An 18,820-nucleotide genomic window follows, 5' to 3' on the forward strand; every position below is an offset into this window, starting at 1 on the left:
CCAGCTCTAACTATCTGCTTGATTAAAAATTTAAGTTTTAAGATTGATCATAAAAGTACAGTGGGTTTCTGCCTCCAGAATCTGAAATGGGAGCTGGGTCCACAGTAGAGGAGTGTCGATTATCCCTTTATGATCAACATGAACTTGGTGCTATTGCTGGTTCACAGCTGGTTAGATAGTTATATTATATAATAATATAAAGTAATCTAATAAGGGAGCTATAGTAACTGAGCACAATCAGCGAATAATATACAAAGTAATATAATCTGCATAAACATGCATTTAGGAAAAATGCTCAAAAGAGGACAAGAACCAGTGTGAATAATGCATGCAAAGGAAATCATTGATGGTCTTTATGTCCCCCCCCTCAAAAAAAAAATAAAAATATATTATCTGTCATTATATATCTGGTAATAGCACAGAACACCTTTTTTTCTAATGCTCTGACTGGGTTGGTTGATTTTTTTTTAACCTTGGAAACAGTTGTCAATTAGTAAATCTGATCTGTTAGAACAAAAGAAATCCTAAATGTGAGTAGTGGTTCAGAGGTCTACGAGAAGCGTAAAGAGAGAGAGACAGGGGTTCTCAACTCACAGATGGGATTAAGTTCTGCATCGTACAATCTCATAAAACCTATCACAATTTGAAGAACTGCAATATGCTACATTAGACACGTATACTTTAGATTTTTTTCTCTACACGTAGCTTTATATCCCCTTTACAGGATTATAAAAACATTTCAATTTTTCACAGCAGTTTGTCAACATACCTCTAAAAGCTCAAGCTTACCTCCATTAATTTACTTCTAATGTATTTCATGAGACCTTCAGCAAAGGTTGCACTCTCTCCATCATGATGTTATTCAGCTACAGAGTGGTAAAAGAATAGTTGTCCTCTATTTCCCAGGTTGTGCAGCTGGAGAATCAGATCAGAGTTCATAAAGGAATACTGGCTATTACTGACTGAAAAGAAAAAGTCCCGATGAGTTAAAAGCTTTTTTATGTATAAGTCAGAGGGTCTATTGAATGATAACATAATTTAATTTCCAGGGGTTTTGCCATTATTATAATAGCTCTAATTATCAAAATGGAGTCATTCATTTTCTGCAAAATGCAACAGCAGTTTGTACAAATGAAATAAGCCACTTTTTCTTTGAAGTATGTTTTTGCCTGTGTGTATACTGTTGGTCTTCTGGGACCACCATCGAATGTGATTTTAAAGTTGGACACAATAAATGACAAAATCCCAGCACCATTCAGAGTTGCCATGACATTTACTGGACACACTGAATCCCCAGAGGTTGGACCAGTTCCGTGTTGCTATCTGAACATCAGCCGAGTGTTCATGTGCAGCTGCTTCACCATCTCTTTAAGCATCTAAAAGCCAGATGCTCCAGTGTTTATCTGCCACAGCTAATTAGACCTGCAAATACAAATCTAGTACATTTAAGGAAGACATAATTACAACGAGTTTGTTCTTTCACTCTTTACTCTCTCTCTGTCTCTCTCACACACATACACACCTCATGAGATCTTACATTCAAATGGTCATGTGTTGTTTTTTTTGTTTCACTGTTGACATCCAGTTTGATTATTGTGGAACTAAAGTTTATTCAGATGAGTATGAAGACCAAAACGAATTCACTGAGCTTCTTGATTGATGTTTCTCTGCTTTTTCTTCTCCGTCTCACTTTATTCGACTCTTGTTTCTCTAAAAAAACAGAGGGTAGAAGCAGCAATGGGAGTAATCAGGGGAGGTAGAACGCAATTAAAGAGTCTGGTCAGTGGTGGGTTTAAGATGTGTGTTTCTCCTTGTTGAGGCACAAACACACTGTCCAATTAACACAATTGTATAAAACAATTAATACACTTCTATTTGTTAAAAAAATAAAAATGAAAAATGTGAAATGAACACACTTCTAAAACCATAAACTAATTATATGAGAACATTAACCACTAGAAAATATTTTCAGTAATAATATAACAGCATGAGGTGAGTTTGAAGAAAACTACTACATTTCAAAGGAAGCTTTACTGAATCGGGTACTAAATAATAATAATAAAAACGAAAGAAGTCTCAGTTTTTTCAGATGTAGATATTGAAAATGTCACCTTGCCCATTTTTCCCAGTACTTGATTATAGTATAATATCTATAGGTAGTGCTATAGGTAGTACAACCCGAGGCCTATTATAATGAAGCAAAGACAAAAAAAAAAAAAACCTGTGGTCAGGGTTTACTAGAAGTGTAAACCAGATTAATACTTAGAGGGACATTAATTTAATATTTAGTGTTGCTCTTGTTTAACCAAGAGCTGCAGAGCAAAGCAAAATACCAATAATAAAATACCACTGATTTCTGAAAGGTGATAATTTTAAAAGAATGAAGGGGCCAAAACATCAGAGCCACCTCTTCTTATAATCCACTCCAGTATGACTCCACTAGCCACTATGACCTCAATAATAAACACAGAGTAGAAGTATCACCTATCTGATAGTTTGAGCCTAAAAGCTGAGAGATTGTAACATTGTAAACATAGAATCAATGGCAGAGCTTCTGGATTGGATTGGATTTGATAGTTACCTTGTTCCTAATTAAATAGCCAGTGAGTGCATGTCACCAACAGTCACTCCTGCTTCTACCTGCCTAATACTAGATGTCACCTCTGTCACATGACTGGAAGATAGAATGCCACCTGCTAAACCATAATTATGAACTGATAATGTCCCAATGAATGGTGTGAAAACAGTCAAATCATCTAAATTAGGTCGCTACACATAACACTGAAAAATAAATTGATTCTAGCATCCTCCACATGTGCCTATGATTTGACACACTGCAACAATATTACAGTGGACCTGGTAATTGTTCATTAGTCCTATTTTAGGGCCCCCAACAGTGCCCCCCTTGGCCACAGGGGTGTGCCAAATTATTGTTAAGCAGCTGTAAATTCTAACAAATTGCCACTAGCACCTGTTTGTAATTAGAAACTACTATAGAGGACTAGGTCTTTTTTGCCATACAAAATAAAGAAGATAAGACTTGTAATATTTTTTGTAGTCTAGGTCGTATATTCTAAAAAGTTTTTCAGGGACTATTAGATAAGCCACTGATGTTTTAAATCGTAAATCAAGCCCATTTCTTTTCAGAAAGTCCACTTATGCAAATATAGAACTTTTACTCTGCATGTAGTCATCTGTCGATTGCTATCAATCAAAGCAATTTACAGAAGAGAAACACGTGCAGGTTTAGGGGAATTGCATTGACATTGCCCAGGGGACTTACCCTAGCCCCAGCTCTAACCTAACCCTGAACATATGCTAATCTTAAACCAAGTTATCACTGAAACGTATTGATTTCCTCAGGGATCAGGATCTTGTTCCCACAAGGAAAGACATGTCCCCACCAATGACTATGTAGTCAGACTCAGTCCCCGTAAAAGTACTGTAGAAAATGGGAAATGAACTGCTGAATTTGCAGTTGGTGGACAACTAGCCCTACCTCCCTTAAAATATCCCTTACAATAATCACTTAGAATAATATCGTCCTGATCTGTGAGTAAAATGAAAAAAAGAAAGCACGGTGGGTGATAGGAAGGTAGTAGCCTTATTCTCATAAATATTTTAGATCAACATTATTAAAGTTCAAATCTGGTGGTAAAAACACATTAAATGTTCATAATCTCTCAGATAAATAGTCTCGAAACAACTGAACTGTATATTAGCTTTTAGTTTTATTAAAAATTGATTTAATCTGAATATAAAATTCATTCATTGACACTCATTCTAGAAGTCAAGGGTTTTATATACAATATTTGCAGTCAATCTCTCACTTCACCTATTCACCTTCCACAACAGCATGTCACTTCTTATTAACTATTCATTAGAGCAACACAAATGACTGCACAGGAGGAGAAAATCTACGGAGGAAGCCATCGGGGGCAGAAAGGGTCAATAGTCACTTTCTTTGTCTATGTGGCTGTGAAAAAGGACAATCTCCCTAACAACGTGTCCACTAGTAACAGTGCATCAGCACATGTTGTCACAGTACGGTTAGCAGGCAACAGGAAAGAGGACCTAAACACACAACAAACAGGGTTGGTGAAGGGGCTTCAGGGCTTATGAACAAGCAAACTGTTACAGGAACAGACTAATGTTCAGATAATAGTAAAAAAAAAAAAAACTAAATAGAGATGTAGGCAAGACACACGCAACACAAAGGAAGATGTCAAATAAACAGCTAGCAGGTTTAAATATTAAGATAACAAGGGAACTGAAAATAGCTGCGTGAGTGGGCATGAAAGTCTGTGGTTACGGGTGAGAGTAAGGCAACAGGTACTGGAGGGAGACATCTAGTGGATAGATGAGGAAGGGACAGGAGACCGAGGCAGAGTAGCTAAAATAAAGTGGGCTGAGGTGGAAATGAAGACACAGGTTATTTGTGGAAAGAGAGCGAATGGAGAGGGAGGCAGAGACAGATAGATACTCTGGATTCCTCAGACACAGACAGAGAAAGTTTAATTTCTGAGAGAACCACAAGTGCCGGAGGGAAAGGGAAGGGGACAAAGGAACGACAAGCCCAAAAAGAGTAGCTCATCAGTGGCGATCAATATGCGCTCGAACCTCACCTCTTGTTCCACATGCTGGTAAACTATAAAAATGGCTGAAGGGGACGAGCCCCAAGCTGACAAATAGGCAGGTGGTGACATTTCATTTCAGAGCATTGGTCTGTGTGAGACGAGGTAGCTCTGTGAGCATTACCTGGTAGCTATTAATCCTTCAACAGAGGAAAAAGATGAGAAGTGATAGGGACAGTGGGTAAATCACAGTAGAGAAAGGAGAAGAAGGGAGGACATGAGAGTAGAGTTAAAGAGATGAGATCATAATGAAGGAAGAAGGAACAGAAAGGAGTAAAAGGTGTTATTCACTCAAAACAGCATGAGAATAACAAGAAGTAAGAAATAATGATCAAACAGAGAAATAAATGGTCAGAAAGGAAATGAAAAAAAGGAGTCATGTCCGTCAAAGCTTGCGTAAGTTTCCTTGTCTTAGACTTTGTGACAAAGCCGTACTTTCAGATTTGTTGTAAATTGAGCACCGGTTCGAATTAAGGAGCCTGAGTTTTGTTTTTTCTTCACAGCAGGGGATACGGAGAGAGTATTTGCTGTAGTGTAGGCACTCTTCCCACACCCACACACACACACACACACACACACACACACACACACACACACACACACACACACACAGTGCATTTTACTTTTGATCCCTAACCTCTACTCCTCCCTAAGTCTTGAGGAAAAAAGACTCCCCCTTTTTTCTTGGAGATGAGATAAGAGGAGATGTGGCAAGTGCCATCCTTCCCTCTGGGGGGGCTTCGGTCAGTGTAATGAAGACTTTCTTATCGCTTCGCCCGCCTCACTTCCTGGAGACAACCTCCGTGAAGCGTAACTAAGGCAGTAGTATCGAGGTGCTATGGGGATACATCATTTACGAGCTAACTGCTCTGGCTGGGGAATGATGGGAGTTTGCTGATATTTCTCACTACAACACAAAAGCATGGATAGTTTGTTAAGGCAGACAGACAGAATGTAAACCCACAAGAGTCTAATTTGAAGTTGTTAATTGGTAAATATACAAAGGTCCACAAGAGACTTTGTTTCACATTGCCCTGGGAAAGTGGTACCATCCCAGCAAGCACTGATAACAGGTGAATGTGTGCTCTTTTTCTTTATTTAGCTTTCTACAGGAATTAAGATGAACAGGTGCTTATGTTGTTATATATTTTGGCTTGGATAGGTACCTCTGCTTTTAACATTGCCATCTATCCACTACTAATACAACTTAATCTGTGGTCATCAGGCAGGTTGGATCTGATTCCAGTTGACCCTTGACAGGTCAACAGTCTCATAAAACTGCACTAGCCTACTTTATATATTGAAAAACCGTGTTAAAAGGGTTGGATAATTATTATTTGTCTGTTGGTTTGGAGGTAGCTCTCCCATGTATCTAAAGTTCTACTGTGCATTTTGTGTCCTATTTTAGTAGCATTCACTCAGATTCGTGAAAGTGGTCAAAGAGAACCACTTGGGTCTGTAACTTCCCAGCCATCCACACTTTGACTCATCTAACCCTGCTGATGCACGTGTGACCTCGACAATGACTCCACAGAGGTTAATTGCATGGGACTTCCGATCAGTCAGTTAGAACCGAAAAAGCTTTTTATATGAGAGGCCAGATTTCTTCAAGTAACCTCAAGCAAGTCTCAGTAACACTTTTGGGAGAATCACCAATCTCCACCTTTTCTCCATAACTGATGGAAAAGATGGACAGACCACATTAAGCTTTTAAAACCCTGGCAGAGACAGTGAATTCTGCTGTACCACTCTTTGTTGTTGTGGTGTGATTCCAGCTGCTGGCCTCACTGACTGGACATAGGCAGCTCTGCTGCCGAGTGCCAACATGACTCTCTTGAGACTCAATTAGAACACAGACACACAGCCTATCAAATGTCATCACACTGTGTGTGGGTGTGTGCACGTGTGTGTCCCTCTCTCTGTGTGTGTGTGCAAATCCTTGTTTGAGTGTCCAAGTATTTTTTTTTGCATCTTTGTGCATGTATGTGTGTTAGTGTGAGTCACAGCTGAATATGACCATGCAGATAGGCCTTCCAGTTAATGAGCTGTTCATTAATGAGCCTCTACAGCCAAAAGACAGCTTTTTTGTTCTTTTTCTTTTAAAAAGGGCCTTGGGAAGTTCATCCTCTCCGTAAAGAATCTGCATGAGGTTAAGAATGTAAGCGTTATCCTGAAGACATGCACCCACAGTCATATTTAAATACACAACATTTATTCAGTGGCTCTTATAACACATTGGCAAATAAATAGACACTGTGACTGGTGAACTTTAATTTGCGATGTCTCTAGGCTACTGAAAAGTCAGAAGACAGCTCTTAATATAAAAAATGGAAAATCTATTCATTATGAACTGATTCCATGTCATGTTATTGGATTTCTGAAACATGTCTATTACTTCTCAAATATATTTTGAATTGCAAATTAGCAGATGAAAACCAGGAGAGCTGGTCCGAGAAAATGCAGTTAAAATACATTTACTCCCATGCCAATGGAAAAAAACAGCTAATTGGTTTTGGAAAACAACTTTGGTTCCACCTCATTTGTCTGACTAATAGCAAAAAGTTGTATAATTGTCTATGTACAGCAATAGGTTGTGCTCCCATTTTGTAGAGCCCGGCATCAAAGATTGATGCTAAATAATTTAGGTATATACAGTAGAACACAATATTATTTTAATTAAAGTATCTATGGTTATTTCTAGTATGACTTGAAATGTGTGCATTATCAACATCAACCAGTCAGTTCAATATTAAGATTTCTACATGATATTATTTATATTTTGGGTAAAGTATACATTTAAATATCTGAAATAAATATAAAACTCCATATTTCTACCAAAGGGAACAGGAACTGCCACCTGCTTTTCCACTGGAGGAACTATTGTCTAAATTTAGTTTCATGCCATAGTTTTAGATCTCAGAAAAAGTCCCTTTTGTTGATTGTCTAAAGCTGGGGACTCATATTTTCTCAAAACTGTTCAGCCACATGCACTGACTAAATGTTGCCTTGGTGCTTACATGCATTTGATCAATTGCTTCCAGTGACATGAAGATTAAAAGCAGGTGATGGCGGTCCACTGAGTTTTTTTTTCTTAGACTTGCCCCATTTCTTTATACCTGTAGGCCAATACCGAGTGAATGTCAGATTGTCTTGTTTGGATGAAGTTGCTTTAGTCAGAGAAACAGTGTGTACATTCAAACACAAAAAATAATGTATTGTATCATAAGTTAAATACATTTTAAAGACAGCTCAATCAATTAGCGCCTCAGTCACCCTGTAAACCATGATTTCATTAATGCAGCGGCTGATTCATTATCTGTTTACATCAGACAGCAACTCAGTCAGGTTAGTCAGCAGACACAGCTCATTATTACTGGATGATCCCCTTCATTTCATACCAGATAACATTAGATATTTATAGCCCCTCATTACTCACCTCACCACTGACATATTGGTCAGAGATAATTGGGACCAAATTTGCTATTCATAAATTCACAATTGTTTTTTTCTTCACTTTATTTGTATTATTTCCCTCTGTGTAAAAGGTTAAGGAGGTGGGATGAGGTGGGGGATGTGAGGGAAGAAAAGCATTTTTCAGTTCTTCAGCACAAGTTTAGCTTCTAAGTGACCAGTGCGCTTGCCAAATCCCTCACAGCCATCTCTATCCCTCTCGTCTCTCCAATCCCTTTTAATCTGTCTCTCCTCCTCCCAACTCTCCAGCCCCTACAGGGAACAAAGTCCTTCCCATTGCTTCAGTACAGAGAGCTCAGTGCACTTTAAGCCTCTTGCAAACATCACTCAACCTATACTTTGCCCTGCGTACCAAACATCTCAGCCCTGGTGTTTAAGCTTGTCCTGCAAGTGACTCTCTCTTTTTTAGGCCATACAGGGGGTTACCCGGGGCACCACCAGCTGGAGAGGCACAGAAAGGGATTTTTATTTTTATGTTTTACTTTAGCATCTGCTTAATGAAAACTGTGCACATTTTTTTTTCTCAATACTAGGACTGACATTACACACATCACACAGCTGCACTCTGCAACAGCAGTCAGACTGAGGCTCATGTATGACGATGACAGCAACCTGCACCAGCATTGAGGGACAGATGGGGAGGGGAGGAAAAGGGAGTTGAAACACACACACACACACACACACACACACACACACACACACACACACACACACACACACACACACACACACACACATTATTTTCTTGCCAATTTACCAACTTTCTTGCTGGATGTAGCATCTTTTAGGAGCCTATCAATGAAAAAGTGACCAGTGACAAATCAGTCACTGATATATCTCAGTAAATGATCCCTCGTGTTGCTGTACCTCTTCCACTGTGTCCATTGTTTGTAGGACAGGAAAACAGCACATTTAGGAGTGGATGAGCTGCAAATGTTCCTAAATGCTCCATCGATAATCCCTGTTTTCCCAGATTAACCGCTTCTTCATGTCTGTTGCAACTGGACTTTTTCTTTCTAAATAGGCAGATGTAAATAAGCAAAAGATTAATTGATCATAAGTACAACATTGAGTGCAACATTTTGTGGGTAATATGTTAGTAAATTAGAATTTTTTTTTAAAACTTTTTCTAATACTACTAATATTAGTTTATATTTGAATAAACAAGCTACTAGCTCACTACAGGTTCTAAATTGCTGATGGACAATGATCTGCTATCCACACTTTTATTATGAATCATCTAGGGTAAAAAAGGAAGATTTTTGTTACCAGTAAGGCGATTTCTGTGTATGCTTGTGTGCTATACAACTACCCATGAAAGTCTTTCATTGAAGCAAACTTCCTCCAACATCTTTCAGCGGAGGGAGCTGGGGATTCCTATGGGCTTGTGAGCAGTGCATTTTCTTAAAGCCTCATTATCAAACCAAGGTACACTCAAAAAAGTCAAAAAGTGAAGTGTTTGATTTGCAAACTGTAATCATGTTTGACAAATAAGAGTATAATATGTTTGTTGAGCTGTAATGATGGAATCATGTTTGTTGCAAATAAATGAAAGAAATTTCACATGGATGAGATCAACTCTTGTTGATCTAATGAGCATGAAGCGTTTTAAAACAACAAGTCGCTAGTGCGCATGTCTACAACCTCCGGAAATACGTAAACGCAGCACCCGGAAGTCGGAGTGTCAAAGAGGGTGATTTGAATCTTCAGGCATCCTTGAACTTGTTGGTAAGTACACAATAAATAACTGTTCGCATTTAGTACTGTGGGATTGCTGATTAGTTAGAAGTAGTTATTGGACACATTTTTAGCAATATTATCTTGTTTAATGCTACCTTTAGCCTTACGCACATGTTACAGTCTATTGCCACATTCCGAACGTTAACTTTAATCTCTGCCAAACTGTCGGTATCCTAAATTTATTTCTGCTGAGCATACTAATAACTTTAAATGTGGCGAAAAACGAAACAAGCGGTAAGAACCTTTCGAATTGCCGCGCTACTCTTTACATATTTTGTAGAAGTGGCCGGACAGCATGGGAGAGCATGGAGGCTCTTAGTTCGGTTGTGTACGTCTGTGCATGTATATCGGACAGTTATACGCTAAACAATCTTACTTAAAATTTGTGGCACGATGCCATATAACACTTTGAAACAATCACAATTTGAAAAGTGAAAGAATTGGAAAGGTGAGATGAAGCCACGACTTTAGTTGCATGCACTCTGTCTCAATAATTGAGTATAATGTAATGGTAGGTGCAATATGGAATGACTTATGGTGGTTAGAAGCTCTGTGTTTTTTTTACTACTAAAGATTACAAAAAACTTTCATCTTCTTTATCAGATTTGCATCGTAATCTAAATCCTTCCCCATGCTCTTTGTGAGCACTTCATACATGGTAAGTCAAATTTCTTGATACAATATAGCATGAAAGTTTTATATCAAAAATTTTTGAATACATTCTTTTTCCTTTTCCCTTTCTTTCAGTGATGTGTATGTGGCAGTGCAGGCATTGTGCTACAAAGCAGAATTGAAGGTATAAATTACTGAAAAACTACAGACTCTGCCAATATAGTGGAAGCAGCCGTCATTATCTTAGTATATATTTGAATTGTCCATGTACATTTAAGACATGGGTTGCACTTAAAACACATGTTTATAGATCTCAAGATAATTTACTTTGTGATGCATGTTATGTGAACGCACAGACATTTCCACGGAGAGAGACTTTTTCCCTCACATTGGAAACCATTTGAAAAACAATGAGACGGTAAATTGTGTATTTGCTGGCTGCTCATTCAGGACAAATATTTTCAATACTTTTTATAATTGTTTTTTTTTTTGTTTTTTTTAGAAATCATTTATTTTCATATTTTTGAATTATTATAATTTCTTTTAGAAAATGGAGAAGACTTTCTCATACAGAAGACAAGAAGTTCTTCAAGGACAACCCATGATTGCAGACTTTAAGAGCAGATGGCCAGCTCTCTTTACTGCAAAGGAGGTACATATCCTGTATTACATGTGTCTCATAATGTGTTCACCCACAAACATTTAGAAGAACAGAAAAACAAGTTCTAAAACAAGCAAGAAACGTGTCTTCTATGCTAATTCTTTCCATTCTTTCGTATACACAGTTAACGTGTATTGTTATTTTTTACAGATTGATAAGGAGTTCATGAGGATTTCCACTGTCCCCCTACTCTCGACATTTTTCGCCGGGCTTGACCAATACATTCAAAGGCGGTATAGCTGGAAGAAGAATCAGACAGGTCATGCTTGCCATTTCTGAGGTTTGTGTTATGCTTTTATTTTTTCCCAAGTACTGTTGCCTTTTCATTCTCTCTTATACATTTTCTTATTTTATTTTCTGATCCCACAGGATGACAATGTACATACTAGAAGAGCTTGCATCTTTAGGTCTTTATGCGCCTACCTGAATGAAGACCATGAAAAACTAGTAAAGGAATATCTGGTGAGTTACGCTGTAAATACTCACATACCCTGTACTTCTGCTATTTGAGTGTATTAGTTCTTCAAAGCCCTCCAGAGATAGTAGAAAGCTAGATTTTATCATGGGAGAGATTGCTAACTGGTGCATGTGTACTCGCTACCAATTTCATTGGGTAAACTTATACAAACCTATACAGCTCTGTTTTAAATACCATCTTTACAAGGTTATATTTTCATTTGTAAGCAATATCACTGTCAAAATGATATTTCTATATGCATTTGTTATTTAGGCCATAGCTGGAGGTTTGTGTGAGTGAAGTTTTATTTAAGCCTCAATTTTAATTATTTGGAATGCATGTTTCATTAAATCTTTGAGTCTGTCTTGCTACACTTTATCTTATGTGCTTAGATGGAATTTCATTTTTTAATGACCCCTCTTGTATTTAATCCCACAGGACACAGACCTTGAGGTAGATAGTAACATGGAGGAAACAGTGATGGGAGTGTATGTCATACTGAAGGATGGTGCGCTGCCTGACGATGACCCACATGACATTGGTGTCCTCATTGAAGGTGTGGAAGTACTCACTTGCTTGGGGAACATTGCACTGGCTTGTGCTCTGTTATTTGGACTCATTTACTGTTTGGACCTAAGCTACCCAGCAGAGCTCAAATGCACTTTTTAAGTCCTACAGAAGATCTTTCTCAATCTTGATGGACAAAGGTTGTCATCCAAGGTTCAGTTTCTCAAAAGTGAGTTACGCATCTTTGACCTTCAAGAGTGGACTTGAAGTTCTAGTTATTGTATTGCCACAATGAAATTGACAGAATACAACACCACAGGGACGATTGTTTTAAATACTTTAAGGTTAGTGGTGCTCAAAACACTAATATATTTTAGTTTTAAAGTTACCTAAAGTGGCTATACTTATTTTTTTTTTTTTTTTTTTAAGGCATTTTTGTTGTATCTTTAGACTGATTATTTGGTACCTAAGAGTTTTTTTTATTGCTCATGTGTCTCTTGGTTATTTTGTGTAAAATATTTGAAATGTTAAAATACTTTTATGATGGGCATGTTTTTAGCTCAGATGTTACTGAAAAGGTTTCTTGAAGTCTGAAGCCTTGAAACACAAATGTTGTGTTTGTTTCTGTATTGTTGGTAAATGGCTTGTTTAAAAAAAACATGTTTTTGTTTTAATATCTAAATGACCAAATTCAGCATTTTGCAAGATGCATAATTGGTTTCTTAAAGCCACTACATTTATGAAATTAGAATACAAATACTCATTTGCAATTAACTTTACTAAAATAGTAGCTGTGCCACTGATATTTGGCGTGAATCTGCAAGCACTCACATCTCAGATTAATAAAATGTAGTGGCTTTGGCAAGTTGTCTTGCATGTTGGTACCCTGTAAACACTGACTGAAACTCGACTAATGTGTGTAATTTGCTTAACTGTTATTTACTCCAGCTATGTGTTAAACATTGAAATTGGATGTACACAGTGTTACTGCGATCCTAATTTGTGGCCTATGACAACACACAGTACAACAAATGTATGACATGGACCTAAGGGAAACAAGCCATTGTTCATGTATGTTAATCAATGGTTGTAAAACTGTTTTTGTTTTTATCTTTGTATTTTTGTGTCATTTGACTAAATTAAATCTAACTGAGACAAGGAAACAGGCTTGTTAGTTCATTGAACAAAAGGGATTTTAGGGTAATGGACAAGGTTACTGATGTAGAGCGAATTAGAAATACATTTACTAGCCTAACCAAAAACAAACATTTAAATACAACAAAATGATAATAGATTGGATGAACATGATAAAATTATTTCTTCTCAACAGCTATATGTAGTGTTCAATTAACATGTTCAAGACGGGCTGTGTTTACTTGGTTTGATTAGATGCATTAAAGGTGCTATGATAAAATCATGTTCATTGAACATTTTATTTTTTTGAGTGTACGAGGTTAAGGAAATATCAAATAAGAACTGCAAAGTTAGTGCTAGAGAGAATTCACCTCTTGTATTCAAAGGAATAGTGATTTAAAAGCGCAGCTTGTAAGAATCACAAGGTGAATGCTCCCAAGGACGGAAAACAAAATGCCTTTTCTTGTGGCAGAAAGAGGAGAAAATCATATCCTTCAGCTTATTCTTCAATGAATTGCTTCAGGAATACTGCACCACAGAGAACACTTAAAAGAAAAGCAAACAAGACTCAATGTTGACTCACCTTGATCTCAAACCCCCCCCAACAAAAATCGAAACATAATGTATAACTTCAACATGTTTGTTTATTTTTGTTCCAATATTAATCATTGTGTATTTGCTTCCAATGGTCTGAAATAATTGAGCTGGTTTTAGATGTGAGTAAACAGTGCGTAGGAACACTATAAAACTAAACTAACATATTTGACAGAGTAACTGTCTCTTGCAAAAATGTGAAGTGACAAATAATAAAAGTCTACAGCCATGTTATCAGCAATTCTACTCTTGCCTTACTGGCATTAGTAAAGTGACTGAGATTTATTTATGGAGGCTTAACATAATTAAGGGGAAAAAGGCAAAGTGGAACACCTGACATGACTTTTGCTCTGTTGTTGGAATTAGTAGTTTGGGGGTAGATTTTATACTGAATTTATCAAGACAAAAGTTAAAAATTTGTTAATGACAGACAGCTTTATGTGGCTGTGTTATTTAATTTGTTTAGTTTTAGTATTGTTTCACACATCACACAAGAGGAAAAAGGAACTTATAACACTTTTAGATGCATGTTTCCTGCTTATGGTTCTATTTCACTTACTTTCAATTAAGTCACCCAAAAATAATGTCCTTCAAAGTACAATTTGAACACAACTGCCGTCAAATATGTCTGAAATGGATTTGTTCTTTACACTTGATTTATTGTTGGGTTTATCATATAATTAGAACAGAAATTGACATTTTAATGAACAGAGTAGTTAATGTTTGTCCCTGTTTCCAAATATGTGAAATCTTGTAGGAGCTTCCAATAGCTGTATTAAGACCTTTACCTTATCTATGTTCCATCTTAACCTTCTCTCTTCTGTCTCCTCATCCCCTCACTAGACAATATCAGACAATAGTAACACTACTCAAACATGCCAAGTCCATGCAAGCAGGAATGCTTGTGATGATGTAACTAAAAATACTTTAGGTTTAGATTACAGATTATAGATTACTCTAATTTAAATGGAATGAAATTGAACACTTTTACTTAAAGAAATAAATAAGTAAAATAAAAGTTTATTTTAGACATTTAATTTTTGCATGCAGCCACCCTGCTCTCTGTCTAACACATCAAAGCAGTCCAACCACAGGTTGGTGAGATATTTACTGTATTTAAAATGTTCTGATAGGACTTTGCTTTGATGTTTTCTCCTTGACTTAGATTCTTGCTTGCTTTGTACCTCATCTGGAAGTAGCTTTGGATAAAAGCATCTGCTAAATGACTAAATGTAAATGTAAATGCAAAATGCAAAGAAAAAGCATGATTTTACATCGTATTTATCAAAGGAAATACATTTGTTGAACGTTAGACAATCAACATTCCATGTGTACGGGATACAGCTTTTTTTTAGGCCCCAATGGGTTTTATTTCCTTAAAAATATCTGCTTTAATGATTTGAATGTCTTACATTATAAGCTTGGGTTTATGACAAAAATCAAATGTCCCAGAACAGTCAAATGCCCACCAGGGCCATCCCTCAGAAGTTATGATATATGGTTACGGAAAATAGTCAACAAAGACATCGACCATAAATCCAGCTTAAGGGCAATTTAAAATCCAAATGTTAAGTTCTAAAATTTCTGTAATGTTTCTGCAATATGAAATTGGTGGCCTTTCTGCTTCACACACAGCCTCCTCACCCATCTGGATTCACAACCTTCACATATAAAGGAACTCAAATAAAGCCAAAGGTCTACAAACCTAAACAGAGCCTTGCTGTAACTTGGGATCATTTGCAGCTTGAGCGGGTGTACCGTTAAAACCCATCTGTCCACAAACAAATGCAGGCTAGGCCCATCTGGGTTCCTTTTCTATCTGAGACCTTGGGAGTATTCAAGGATAATGCCCCCCTTATTAGGCACAGCCATCAGACCTCGGAATAGCTTAGCTTTAATTTATGAGGTCTGCATGCTAAAGAATGTCTGAGACTGGTTAAGCAGAGGTTTGCCATCGTGCATCTGTCCTCAATTTATTCTTTACTAATAACCAGGAGGCTGCTGCAGGTTGTCTTACATGCTGATGAGTAGAACCAAAAATACATTCAGGAAACATCTGTTGTTTCTTTTGACCTGATAGTAGCTGAAAATAGGGAAGAGGAAACAGTACCTTAACTGATATTTACTGATGCGCAATAAGATCTGTAAAAAATTATTCAATGACTTTGGCATTGTTGGCTAAAGATGAGGCTTATTAATGAATCTGCATCCTGTTTACAGCAGATGCAGGCTAGAATGACAGACTATTTTTATGTTTGGATAGATAATAAAACCGTAATAAATCCAGTAAATAAAGAGTGTGTAGCTGTTCTGAACAGCCACATATGAAGGAGTGAAACATTTTATCAAGACAAAATGACAGACAGCTTTATGTGGCTGTGTTATTAGGTTCATCTTATAACACAAGAGGAAAAAGGAGCTTAATATAGGTTTAGATGCATGTTTCCTGCTTATGGTTCCATTTCACTCACTTTCAATTAAGTCACCCAAAAATAATGTCCTTTACAAACGATTATAAAGAGGTAGTGGTGGGTTTCAATATCGGATTCCATTTGCATTGTGATTTGTGATCGCTGAAACATGGATTTGTTAAGCTCCAAAAGCACCTATTATCAAATTTTTCATCTGTCTTTGTTATTTTCAATTAATAGTAAACTCTAATGTTTTTCTTTGTAGCTGAGATTAAATGATATCAACTTGTTCATTTTGTATTAAGTGCAGTGAAACTTAATTTTGTTGGTTAATGTGCTCTCCCCATGCCACTGATGGTCCCCTGCCAAAGACTGACCAGAGTCCCATGTATTATGCTTAACAAATTTTGAGCTTATTGATGTGAATTTCCATTATCTGAATAAATAGTTTGTGCAAGATTTTGTGTAAAAGCCACTCTGTGATGATGACGGTTTCATATTCTCTGCTGTTGTCATAAAAATTTCATGTTAAAAATACTTATTTGCTTAGTTAATAAATGTCAGTGCTGATTAATTTAATAACTACTCCCATCTACTACTTCCACCAAAACATGCAACTATGGCTCAGAAGTTAGAGCAGCCAACACTAATCCCAGAGTTATTGGTTTGATTCCCAGCTCCTCCTATCACAGGTTAAAGTGTCCCTCAGCAAATCGCTAAACTCTAAGTTAGTTGTGCCTGGTGAGTGCAGGCCAGCTGCATGGCAGTTTCCCCATCAGTATGTTATTAGTGCACTATTTACCATAAGTGCACAACCATTTACAGTACAGAGACTTGGAGTGATAACAATAAATTTAAATCTCTTTTAATTTATAAGAGATTACAAGTTGATGCACTCAATTAGCCCGTCTGACACTAATGTTGTATTTCTGGTCCCGCAGACACCTTGTCACAAATCGGCCTTCACAAACTGTACACATAAAGCAGCCTGGATCTTTAAAAATCATTTTGTCTCTGTTTATAACACAGCACATCCATACTGTACACTATAAGACGTTTCTATTAAAAAAGCCGCAGCACAGCTGTGACATTTATGTGGCAGAGGAGATGAATGTGAGCACATATGGAAGAATGTAGTAACAATTTTTTCAGCCACCTTCCCAACTAACTCTCACACACACACACACACACACACACACACACACACACACACACACACACACACACACACACACCCTGTGTGACAGTGATTCCTCACATCCGTCTTCTGAATACCCACCAATGTATTCCCTCTGATGGCACCTTACAGTCTGCGGTGCTAGAAAACCATGTAATGTCCCATCTTCAGACAATATCTCAATCACGCAGGATGACAAGGGATGTGAACTAACAACGCTCTCTCCCATTTTTTGCTGCTGTTCAAATGTCCTTCAGCAACCTTAAGCTGCTCCAATGAAGCGACTGACAGCAAAGTCTGGTTTTACTGGGCAACTCCCTGCAGCTGACCATAGCAGCCCCACAAATGTGTGTAAGTGTGAAGCAGAATATCCATCAAGCCTGCACAGAGACGTAGGAAAAAGGAAAAATTAGTTGCTTTGCCACACATGAATGATTGCCCAACAACCTTTTTATACTGTTCACCTAAATCCATTATCCATTTCTGATCTCCTGGCAGGATTCAGACAGCTCCTTTAAGTGTTGGTTTCAGCTAGTGAAAGCTGAATTAGCCCATGGGACAGTTGGGATTTCTTTTGCATTTGGTTTCAGTGAAAGATGGTTAAATGGGAGGTGGCTACTATAAATGAGCTGATGTTCACATGTTATTTTTTAACTGCTCCAGCATCAGTGGACACAGCCTCCTCTGGACATGTAGCAGATAGCAACATGCACTGACCTGGGGCAAAGTAGAAACTCAATTTTTTATGGTTGAAAGCCATTGATGTAACAGTTTTATTTTATTGGTTATTACTTTTTTATTTTGCTATGTTTTTGCTGAAGCGACGTGCTTTACACTTGAGATACTTTGACTTTTAAAGTTCTATATAAATGTAAACTTACACTAGGGCTGGGTGAAAATATAATCTAACTTTTTTCTGCCTTCTCAGTGATTCAGGTCTGTCATTTCCATATCACAGAGGTTACGTGACTTCAACCACCTTTCTATGGTATTGTTTTGTTGTCTGTACCTGCTGTGGCTGCCATAACTCCAGCTTGTTGAAAGCTCAAATACGTACAGGTGTCTCTCCAAAAAAACACTGACAGCTGACGTTACTGCCGACCCTGTAATTTGAAAGACAGCAGAAAAGCCATTAATCTCTGCATGTTACTGGTGTCCTGTTTAAATAGAGCATATAGTTTTCATTTGCAACATTTGATATTTAGTCTTTGTACTATTTACAAGGAAATACAGGTATAAAATGACTTTTCACTGTTAAAACTAGTTTAGCAGGAAATTCAGTAATTACAAAATACATTATTAATACCATATAATAATGTCAATAACACTCAGTAAATTCTGGCTCATTTCTTCTTATTAAACTACACATTTTGTTTTAGATGCAAAAGATTGTGGAGCATTTGAAGCAGTTTGATTAATCCC

General features: G+C 37.3%; 2 protein-coding genes across 13 annotated transcripts in view; both read left to right on the forward strand.

Moving 5' to 3' along the window:
• The window catches only part of brinp2 (bone morphogenetic protein/retinoic acid inducible neural-specific 2), a 203,529-nt gene that overhangs the window by 161,910 nt on the left and 22,799 nt on the right, over positions 1-18,820 (forward strand). The window lies entirely within an intron of this gene.
• LOC137098491 (uncharacterized) lies at positions 9,515-13,532 on the forward strand. 12 transcript variants are annotated; one of them, XM_067474761.1, is made up of 8 exons: positions 9,515-9,833; positions 10,449-10,503; positions 10,593-10,641; positions 10,814-10,875; positions 11,005-11,109; positions 11,269-11,398; positions 11,488-11,580; positions 12,014-13,532. In XM_067474761.1, exons 6-8 carry the CDS (start codon positions 11,381-11,383, stop codon positions 12,242-12,244), a joined length of 342 nt encoding a protein of 113 aa, XP_067330862.1. In that variant the 5' UTR covers positions 9,515-9,833; positions 10,449-10,503; positions 10,593-10,641; positions 10,814-10,875; positions 11,005-11,109; positions 11,269-11,380; the 3' UTR covers positions 12,245-13,532. The 12 variants fall into 12 exon arrangements, with proteins under 12 accessions (XP_067330862.1, XP_067330857.1, XP_067330855.1 ...); XM_067474756.1 differs by having other exon boundaries at positions 9,515-10,503; XM_067474754.1 differs by having other exon boundaries at positions 9,515-10,293; positions 10,593-10,875.

This window comes from Channa argus, chromosome 14 (assembly GCF_033026475.1).
Source record: "Channa argus isolate prfri chromosome 14, Channa argus male v1.0, whole genome shotgun sequence".
Classification (NCBI taxonomy): Eukaryota; Metazoa; Chordata; class Actinopteri; order Anabantiformes; family Channidae; genus Channa; species Channa argus.